The following is an 11,057-nucleotide window of genomic DNA, read 5'->3' on the forward strand; positions in this document are numbered from 1 at the left end:
GACATGAAGAGGAACTTGCATCAAACTAAATTAAGTTTTAAAAAGCCAACAACAGAAGGGCAGGGAAAGAGTAGGAGAGAAGGTGAGCCTGTGTGTGTCAGTGGCAGACTGTTCAGCACTGTCAAGCGCTAAGTTTCATTTGTCATTAGAATCCACTGATCTATAATAGAGAACTGGATAGTTCATGACGTCATAAAAGTGAAGCCACCGCACCGGTGTGTGTGTGGGGGGGGGGGGGGGGGGGGGGGGGGGTGTTAGAAAAAATGACCTCGGTATTTGAAAAATCCTGGCTATGGCCCTGTGTGTAATGTATTTAAGTTTGACACAAGGTAGCTCACACAATAAACGGTTTGCTGAAGTTGGGGTTGATCGATATGCACAGGTTGGATATCTGACTTCAAGCGGCGTTATAGATGTTATTATATATATATATATATATTCCTAACAGAGTGTTACGATCCTCTATAGCACTGGTCTTTTGGCACAATACACAGTAAATCTTAAGCGATCTGGTGGTTCCACTTTTAGTCGTTAGGCCTATGCACCAGAAATCTGGAACAGTCTACCAAAAGAAGTGAGAGAGTCCACTAGTATGCATATTTTTTAAAGGCGGGTTAAGACATACGTATCTTTTTAAAGTAGCTTATGAGTATAAAAGTATGTGAAGTGTGTGTAATTTTGCATTGTTTTATTTTATCTTTTGTGCCTTTTATTTTTTCTTCTATATTTGATTATATTTTTTACTTGTTCACTTGGTGCTTTGATTATTTTGTATTGTTATTGTATTTTTAATATTTGTTTTTTGCTTGTGAAGCACTTTGAGTTGCATTTTATGTATGAAAAGTGCTATATAAATAAATTATGCTGTTAAGTGAAGTGCCATACTGCCAAGTATGGTGACCCATACTTGGAATTCGTGCTCTGCATTTAACCCATCCAACGTGCACACACACACCGTGAACACACACACACAGCAGTGAACACACACACACACACACCGTGAACACACACCCGGAGCAGTGGGCAACCATTTATGCTGCGGCACCCGGGGAGCAGTTGGGGGTTCGGTGCCTTGCTCAAGGGCTCCTCAGTCGTGGTATTGAGGGTGGAGAGAGCGCTGGACATTCACTCCCCCCACCTACAATTCCTGCCGGCCGGAGACTCGAACCCGCAACCTTTGTCCAACTCTCTAACCATTAGGCCACTGTTGCCAATGTAGCATTGTATTTACAAAAATAAATAAATAATGTATATATTTATATTAAGCCCAATTTCATTTAATTAAAAAAAATAGTGTTAGTTAACAATAATTAATAATTTGTCTCTTTGTCCAAAAAAAAATAAATAATAAAAAATTGACAGGGGAAGTGTTTACGGTCACCTTTTTGAAGTCTCTATTTTTGCAGTTCTGTTTCACACAGAAATTACACAGGCGTTCAAAGAAAATGTCAAATCTTTAATGACCGCACTACAAGTCAATGATTTGATTTAAGAAGAAATCAAATAATAGTTTTGTTTTCCATCTGACCGCTTTCAGTATCTCATTCATTGATTACGTGAAGGCTCCCAAAGAATAACTGATTTTCTGTTTGACAACCTTCACTTGATAAAAGGGTTTTGCTGTGGTCTGAGGTGAATGGGGTAAGAATAGAAGCTATAAACTGCAGCAGTAATGTAATAAGCGGTATATTCACTGCACAGTCAAGAACAGAGATCCAAAGAAATCAGGTAAAGGTCACCATGGAGATAAAAGACAGAAAGCCACAATAACTCAATAGAATGTGATTTTCAACCGACAAAGATGATGAATTAAAGAGAACAGATAAGTATAAAAATTATTTTTAGGGTTGCTTATCTGATAGTATTTTGAAAGCTTTTAACATCTTAAAATATTTACATTTTTCTACTTCTTTCTGACTATGAGTGACATCTTCCTCTGAAAGAAGATTTTTCTTGTTGGGTGAAGGGTTTTCTAAAAAGGTAATCGATCCATCGCAGAAATGTTTTGTACAGCCTCTACACTTACATTTAGAGAAGGAAGTGATTTTTAAATGGCTCACCGGCTGGCATTTCTTAAAAAGAATGACATCTCTGGATGTTAGTGCTGGACTCTTCAGCTGTATTCCTCAGGTAACTAATCATTTTTTTTATGTTTGTGAGGGAGTGAAGTGGGGGTTTGCGCTGACAGGTCTTGGAGAGGCTTTAAAAAATGCAAATAGACACATACAAATCAAAGTGCCCATGAGTAGAATGAAAAAGGGGCGTACTATGCTTGTCAGCTGGGAGACGTGAAGGTCAGGTTGTCTGCTGTGACCGCACCTGAACCTCCACAAAGTGTCAATAGAAAGAAAAGATACTGTATTTATGGCAGTAGCGACAAGACACAATAAGCAACGCATCTGCCTCGTCATGCACTACCAGCAGAACTCTTCTTGTCCACCTACACGACATTTGCCTTGACGGTGATGTTTCAAGCAAAGACATCAGTTTAAGGAAATCTCCCTCAAAAGTCTCTTCTTTAACCCAGCCAATAAGGAAAGTTCTCACAACTTTCACTAATGTTTTTAAAAAGTTATAGATGTTAGGACAAAACATTCTAAAGTAATGTTTGTGGAACATTCTTATAATTTGTTAATTAATGTTGTCAACGTTATGATAACATCAATTAACAAGGTTACAAGTACGTTCCACAAACATTTCTTTAGAATGTGTTGTCCTAACACAAAACACTGACAAAAGGTTCTGAGATCAAATTTTTCGGGAACGTCCTTATGATGTTTTTTGAACTTGATGAATGTTCTCATAACGTTGAGAGAAAACGTTATTAGAACAACATTCGAATAACATCCTTATGTAATTAAGAAATGTTTTTTTAATCTTTAAATAACATTATAATCATGACAAGAAAATGGGCATTTTAGCATTATTGGAATATTAGGATAGTTCACCCAAAAATGTTGAGCACAAAAGAAGATATTTTGAAGAACATTGGTAACCAAACAGTTGATGATCAGGAAGGTTACTCTGGAAATGTAAAAGGTTACAAGTTACCCTTTTTAAAATGTAATACGCAGTGCAACTATTTCAAATCACTTTATTAAAATAATGTAAGTGATTATTAAAAGGGTCATATGATGTTGCTAAAAAGAACATTATTTTGTGTATTTGGTGTAATGCAATGTGTTTACGTGGCTCGAGGTTCAAAAAACACATTATTTTCCACATACTGTACATTATTGTTGCTCCTCTATGCTCCGCCTTTCTGAAATGCATCGATTTTTACAAAGCTCGTGATTCTGAGAAGCGAGGTGTGCTCTGGCCAGCTATCCAGTGCGTTGTGATTGGCTGAATACCTCAAGCATGTGATGGAAATGTTACGCCCCTTACGTATTGTGATGCCGTGTCCCAGCACGATGAGACTAAAATAAAACCCATTATAAACGAGGCATATCAAATTCTTTAAATATCGAGACATACTTACAGGCTGTGAGTCAGAAGTACCAGACTGTCCTTGCGACGTTGGAATTGCGCCACTTTATAGTGTTCACATTACAGCCATTCATAGTGTTCACATAATGTAGGCTACTCTCTCCCAGGTTCAGGAAATAGTTCTCCGTAAAATGCGCTGCACACACTCGGATATTTGCGTTGTACTGTTCTGGAACATTGTTGTAAATATAACATAACCACTGATTTCTAGTTATGTACTCATTTTTTCCTAGTAACAGTTGGAGTTACATTTATTTTGTAATGAAATTATGTAACTCTGTTACATATAACTTGTTACTCCCCAACACTGTTGACAGGAGCCATTGACTTTTATAGTATGAAAAACATAACTGTGAATGTCAATGGCTACCGTCATGTTTGGTTATCAACGTTCTTCAAAAGATCTTCTGTTGTGTTGGACAGAGGAAAGAAATTAATATAGGTTTGAAAAGACACGAGGGTTAGTAAATGATGACAGGATTTGCATTATGGGGTGAACCTTTAAAAATCAATTCTCAAATAACATTATACTTTGGGTAAAAATAAAGTTAATAGAATGTTTTTGTAACCTTTAAATAAAGCTCTAATCATGACCAAAAAAAGATTTCCAGAAACATTTCAAAACAATTATACCACAATGTTTTTATAACCTAAATCTGTTACCTGAGAACATAAATGTGACCCCAAATTTTGGATAAATGATGCGTGGCCAGTATCAGATCAAAATGTGATTGTTATCATTGGGCATTTACTCATCCAAAGCTGAGATGTGATCTAAAAACGTTTATGTGATGCCCTTTAAAGCCCCCGCTGAGAGAATCAAAATTGATTAAAAAACTGATTAAAAACCATTCGTAAACTCACACTTCTGAGAGTTTGATGGGGTAAAATAAGGAAAAGAGTTTTTAAAAGATCCCCGCAGTGCAGAAAAAAGCGTTTCCAAACAATTTCGGTACCGCTGAGGACTGAGAATTGAAAAGAGAGTGTAAACCAGCTAGAAAATCAGGTCATGAGAGACTGTAATGATCGGAACAGTGCAGGTATGGCTGAGCGCAGACAGACCTTTAAATAGTCATCAGTATGCCACGCTTGTTCTTTAGACGTTTTGAAACTTCTTTTTTATTCTTCGGGAACAGAATAAAACAGCGGGAGGTCTCATAGACGTCTTTTGCAAACTCACCTTAATAGGCCCTCTGGCTCTAATTTTACTCTCACAGGAGGAATAAAAGCATTTTACATTTGTACTTCATTTTATTTTTGGCAGCCGAAGGGCAAGGAAGACAGCAGCCCGTGGATCAGAGTCTCGATGTTGAGATCACAGTCTGCAAAAATATATTTTTATGATTTTACCCAAAATTCTTCTAATCTCATATCATCCTTGCATTGACAAAGAACCAGCATTTGTGAGTCACTCCATTTATTTTGGCTGGAACTTTTCTAGCATTTAATTTTAGGCCTGTGTGGTAATATAGACTCAAGATTGATACATTAAATCTATCAGCATAAAGACTGGAGGAGCTTCTAACAGTGACGCTCTTTATTTAGTTCACTTGAATGTCTTTAATCGCTGTAAAGAACAGGCGGGTTATGTTTTTCCAACCCAATGTTTCCATTTCCAAGAACGCTCCAGTCCCCACAGGCCTTTACTTGCATGAATATTCATGATCTTACGGCATTCATACGGATGTTGCTTGTTTTGTGCAAATGTTAAAGCAAACTGGCTCCATCGAGAACCAGACAGTTTGTGTCATTCAATCAAATACATAACGATCATGCAGTTAATAATCATGAGGTTGTTTTTCCACAGCTGAACTAATGTACATTTTGTAACGGAGAAGTATCCATGTTGTTAGTTTAAAACTCTGTCATGGTTTTGCCATGTGGGGACTGTTTATGGTATTGCAGGGACATCTTGTGGTGGAAATTATTCATTATTGTGGATCCAGCTGATGTGGTTGAAATTGCTTAAAGTTTATGCTACTCCATAATGATTCCAATACTAATGATTGTCTTATATATTATGGTTAGTTTGATATAAGTGTTTTTGATATATCAACCTAACTGGTGTAAACTGGGAATTGTAGATGAGATCTGAGGCTAGCAAAGCAAGGCTTTTGAAACCATTCAACCAATTGTCTTGTCGTCTGGATTTCTGGGACTGCAACAGCAATAGGCTCCATCTACAAATGTACATAATTCTTCCAGATGTGTCGAAACAACTTAAAAGCACATCATTTTGCATTTAGCACATACACTTCACCACACTTCTTAAACCACAGTGTGAGGATGTAATACATATGATTTGGTTACTGAATATTCACGAGTCCCTGATGATATTTTTATCTTTTCATAGAAGCCTGTAAATAAAAACACATGAAACCACAGTGACTTATTTTCCAGTGAGGTTCCCATGACAACTGTTGTTCCTGTTGATTGCATTACTTGTCCACTTTCAGCGTCAGTATCATGAATGGAAACGGATATAGAATTGCTCATTAAAACAGAAGAGTGCTTAGGTGATGATGCATTATATATATTTTCTGGATTAGTGTAGACAGTCAAAATCCATAAAAATAGGGCATAATGTACAGTAGTAATATGAAGGAATGTTCCATATAGATTTTTTTAAGTGTTTTACCTGTTATATTTTGCACGGCATTGAGTTTTAGGGTTAATAGAAATGTTGATAAAATTAATGGATAATATCCTGGGAGAAAATGACCAGTACTTTTTTTTTTTTTAACAAGCTGGATGGAAAAAAAAAAGCAAACAAAATCTTAATTAAATTAATTTGGCATACCACCAAATTAATATTGGCAGTAATATTGGGTGGATTCATTCAATTATTCATTAAATTGCAGATATGAATAACAGACAGATGTCGAAGATGAATTAGGTCTAATTGTTTATTACTGCCACAGCAGTCACAGAAAAATGCAAACAAGGCAATAATTTACTCAAAAAAAAAAAAAATAGTGCAGTAAGAAATGTCTTTACATTGTCCGCAGAGGGAAGCTGAAATTACTTTATTTTTTCATAATTTATAGTAGGGTAAGATTACTTTTTTTTTATTTTCTCCAGCCTTGGTTCACTCATCAGTTTATAAGTTTCTGGAGCTCACTGTTTCCTCACCTCAGGCCCAAACTGTGTTTGACGAGTCAGTGTTTTGAGGCTGAGAGACCCAAATTAAAAAAATAGTTTAGTTCTTAAGTGAATTAGGACTAAACTTTGCAAGCAATAGAGGCAATTATACTGTAAGAGGAACAGGGACTTGCTTCCTTTGCTTATGTTTGGAGTTTGGAAGCCAGATTTCACCAGTTTTCGTGAATAATTCGGTATCATCACTCTATTGACACTGAGCGGTAGCAGGTTGAAGGTGGAGTAGTTCTGTTGAGACATTATGTACAGTCAGTACCTACCACAATAATTTCTTAAAGTTTGTATTTTGTTGATATTATTTAAAACTGTTTTCTGTTTTAAAATACTTTAAAATGTAATTTATTGATGTAATTTAGTGATTTAAAGCTGAATTTTCAGCATCATTACTCCAGTCTTCAGTGCCACATGATCCTTCAGAAATTGTTTATTAGATATAAAATAAATGATTATATATTAATATACAGAATAAATATTTTATTTAATTTCTGGGTTATCAAATGACAGTTTGTGAGCAACAGGAATTTGGTTTCAGTCATAACAAACCTCTGTCTGGTCCACCAGTCTTTTCACGATAGGCTGTTTGGGATGTCATATAAACCTATTAAGAAAGTCATTATAAAGTCAGAGAAATTCACTGCCTTGACCCCCTACTGTCTACATCCCACCTTTTCCTACCTTGTGCTATTCCTGAGCAGCATGAAGCACAGGTACAGATCCTTCAGCCCAACAATCAATCGCACAGGGCTGAGGTTCTGGATCCTCTTGCCAAAAGAGTTCATGTTCTGGATCATCCCCTTCATCTCTGCTCAGGAGAAGGCATTCTAGCGTCTCCACCAGGTTATTTTGTGCCCACCACACCGAGAAGGGTATCAACTGAGTGGAGGATAGAAAGTTTGTGTTTGAGCGAAATGAATGCCTCAAAACTTTTCCATAGTAAGTAAGCTATTCATATTCTGTAAACCTATAGACCTTAATCAGTTTAGACGCCATACTGAACTTTACATGGATGAAAATGAGGCTGTGAGGGATAGGCTTACAGCCTTTACAATGGCCCGTACTGTAAAAAAGTCCTAGATCATCCTAGATTGTCAAAACACACAACTTTCAAAGATGTTTTATGGAGTTTTTGTCGAGTTAAAGTCTTTTGGAAAGATGTTTCGTCAGCTGGAAAATTGGTATGTTCCATGTATCCATGGTACTTCAATAAATCACAGCTAACTAAAACTATAACTGAAATAAAAATGACAAACGTGCAGTTATATTTATATAAAAAAAATGAGTAATAAATCAAAATTGATTTTGATAAAAAAAAAAAAAAGACTAAATCTTTCAATAAAAAAAGCATTCAAAATATTGAGAAAAACTATAATAATATCGCACTGATACTAAAATAACACTAGTGTACTGTCTGGATGATTACACTCTGTAACCTGTTTAATCATAACATGGCATAACCGATCCTATGAATAAATCAAACATATTAACAAAATAGACATATTAACATTAATTCTGTGAATTTTCTGCTCACCTGTCTTTGTAGATACACCTGATAGCATCTGTCCATCACTCCTTCCATCAGTTCTGCTATAATATCCACCACCACCTCCTCACCCTCCTCCTGGGAGAGCATGCTGGTCCAGGTAGACTCTGTGAGGCGGCCTGGGACAATGTCCACGGTCTCAACAGGCTGGACCGAAACAGCATTACCTGGGACAGAATCAGTGCGGCTTTTATCGCCCCGTGATTTGGCAGCTGAGCGACGCATGGTCTTTTACCTTCCGGGGAAAAAAATTAATAAATCAAAATAACCATGGGGCCAAAGTCAGAGCAACAGGACGACAACAACAACAACAACAACAAAATGCAGTCTTAGCTCACTTTTGGAACATGCACCATCCTAATGTAGTACAATGTAGAATAAACTAAATTATAAATTAAGGATAATTTAGTTATTAGTTGTCACACATGGGGAAGTTGTCAAAATATGTTTTTCTGCTTATCTCAGTTTTGTGTCCAAATACAAATTCAAATGTTTGCTTTCTCTAGTTGTGAGGTTGGATTGTCTGAATTCGGAATAGCATACTAGTAGACTAACATTACTCTTATTATTTGCGCCATATAAATAATTTGGGCAAATTAGTTTAGTGCTGTTAAATGATTAATCGCGATATAATAGCATCCAAAATAAACGTTTTTGTTTACATTTATGTATGTGTACTACTGTGTATATTTATTATGTATATAAATACACAGTATATATTTTGAAAATATTTACACGTTTATGCATTTATATATTCATGTTCTTATATTTTAGGCTATATTATATATAAATATATTTAATATATAAACATAACATATTTTTCTTATATAATTATATGCATGTCTGTCTATTTATATATACATAATAAGTATACACACATATATTATGTAAACAAAAACCTTTATTTTGGATGTTAGTAGGCTATTTTTTAAGAATAATTTCATGTATCATTTTTGAGAAGCATACTTTTAAAAGCAGTAGTGTAAGATGACAAGCCATACTAAAGTGCAAGCAGTATTTTCCAACACTCCGTTGTGTGTTCGCTTCTGAAGTTATACAACTAATGACGGAGTCTGCGAAGACTTTTCAAACATTTTCACCATTAAACTCTCGACATGTTGAAGCAGAAGAGAAGACACTACTCTGTCACTACAGTAAAACAGTAAACACTCACCGGCGTGCTGCGCTTCTGTTGTTGACTTCGGATCCTGGTTGCCAAGCAGCCAGACGCCTCTGAGCACGAAGACACCGGAAACGACGAAATACTGCAACCATTTTGCAGCAATTTCAGGACAGCAGGAGTAGGCCAGCGGTCTCCGGACAGAGTATCTAAGTAGCGCAGAATTATGGCGAGGGCGACGGTAAGTTGGTTCTTTTGTGATGTTTTATTCATTTTAACATTATCGTTGAAAACCAGCGCTTTTGGTGCACAACAGTGTTTGCTGGAAAAGGTGGACTGGAGAGTGCGGTTGTGTGTTGATTTGTTCGCGACCAGCGCGGAATCACGGAAATTAATCCTTCTTGATTATATTAAACTGGTTTCGATGCAGATCCTGTAGTAAATGTGTTTTTTTAAACCTTCTAGATACCTGCATCTCTTGCAAGGCATTCGTCTCTCTCTCTCAATTCAATATTGCTTTATTGGCATGACTGTAAAAAATACAATATTGCCAAAGCTTGAAATATATATATAGAGAAATAAAATAACAATGAAAATATCAAAATAATAGAATAAAACCATTATAAGAATATAAACTTAAATAAACAGTGTAACAAATAAGAACTTGTGTGAACATTTCATACCACAGTGTTTAACATATAAACACACACAGGCTGAGGGTCACTGTGGTGGACAGTAGGGAAACACCCTGAGGTCAGACAGACATATTACACATGTTCACCTGCTGTCTCTCAGGCTGTGGCACACACACACACACAGACACATTACACGCGTTCACCCTGCTTATTGGGTGTTTTCCTTTGTAATTTTAGAATCATTTTGCAGAATTCTGTGTGTAGGGCTTGATGTGTGTCCCATCTAGTGTAGCTCTGATCACTGAGTGGACCCCAAACCTCACTTCCATACAGCGCTATGGGCTGAATTACACTATCAAAGATTTTACACCAAATTGGAAGCGGTATTTCAATATTTTGGAATTTTTTCTTGATTGCATATAGAGCTCTTCGAGCTTTATCTTTGAGAGCATTCACTGCCATACTGAAACTCCCCGATGCAGTGATGATCAGGCCGAGGTAAGTGTACTGCATCGTGTGTTCTAGGGCGGTGCTGCCTAGACTGAACTGGTATCTGTGTTCCTGACAGCTGGGCTTTTTCTGAAAGACCATAATGTTTGTCTTTTTGAGGTTTACTGCCAGGGCCCAGTTCTGGCAGTAGTTCTCCAGCAGGTCTAGGTGCTTCTATAGTCCCTGTGGGGTGGAAGACAGCAGCACTAGATCATCTGCGTACAGCAAAAGCTTGATATTTTTGTCTTGTAGAGGGAGTCCAGGGGCTCTCTGTCTCTCTCTCTTTCTCTCTCTCTCTCTCTCTCTGCATGCGGGGAGTGTTGGGGTGTGGGTGTGAGTGCTCACGGAGAGGTGTATGAAAGTCTCTTTTTTTCTCTCTTTCTTTATTGATTTGGATTTAAAAAAGGGGGATTTGATACATAATTTTTTGTAAGGCTAATTTTGTCTTTTAAATCGACCTTTTGGTGGTGTCCGCCGAAACGTCGGAATGGCATCTTTTCTGACGAGGGGAGAACCACCTGTTTCATGGCGTCATGGAGTTAGATGTGTACCTGCTCAGGGTGTGTCGGTGGAGGATGTACTAATGGCGGTCGGAGAAGAGGTTGGATATGATAACCTTTCTTCG

General features: G+C 37.0%; 1 protein-coding gene across 1 annotated transcript; it reads right to left on the bottom strand.

Moving 5' to 3' along the window:
• Positions 1-6,372: 6,372 nt before the first annotated feature.
• On the bottom strand, positions 6,373-9,398 carry LOC306844060 (uncharacterized protein C2orf81-like). The gene is made up of 5 exons (XM_079375910.1): positions 9,363-9,398; positions 8,177-8,423; positions 7,324-7,521; positions 7,192-7,246; positions 6,373-6,876 (listed from the first exon to the last, which is right to left on the bottom strand). The coding sequence occupies exons 2-3, from the start codon at positions 8,411-8,413 to the stop codon at positions 7,330-7,332; spliced, it is 429 nt and encodes a 142-aa protein (XP_079232036.1). The 5' UTR covers positions 8,414-8,423; positions 9,363-9,398; the 3' UTR covers positions 6,373-6,876; positions 7,192-7,246; positions 7,324-7,329.
• Positions 9,399-11,057: the final 1,659 nt, after the last annotated feature.

Source organism: Barbus barbus, assembly GCF_936440315.1.
Source record: "Barbus barbus genome assembly, chromosome: 24".
Lineage (NCBI taxonomy): Eukaryota > Metazoa > Chordata > Actinopteri > Cypriniformes > Cyprinidae > Barbus > Barbus barbus.

What these genes read in the sequence shown, in the direction of transcription:
- LOC306844060 (XM_079375910.1), bottom strand. Translation starts at nt 8,413, where the DNA reads ATGCGTCGCTCAGCTGCCAAATCACGGGGCGATAAAAGCCGCACTGAT. An exon ending in AGGTGTATCTACAAAGACAG is followed by an intron (nt 7,522 to 8,176) that starts GTGAGCAGAAAA and finishes TCCTCCACTCAG; the next exon opens with TTGATACCCTTCTCGGTGTG.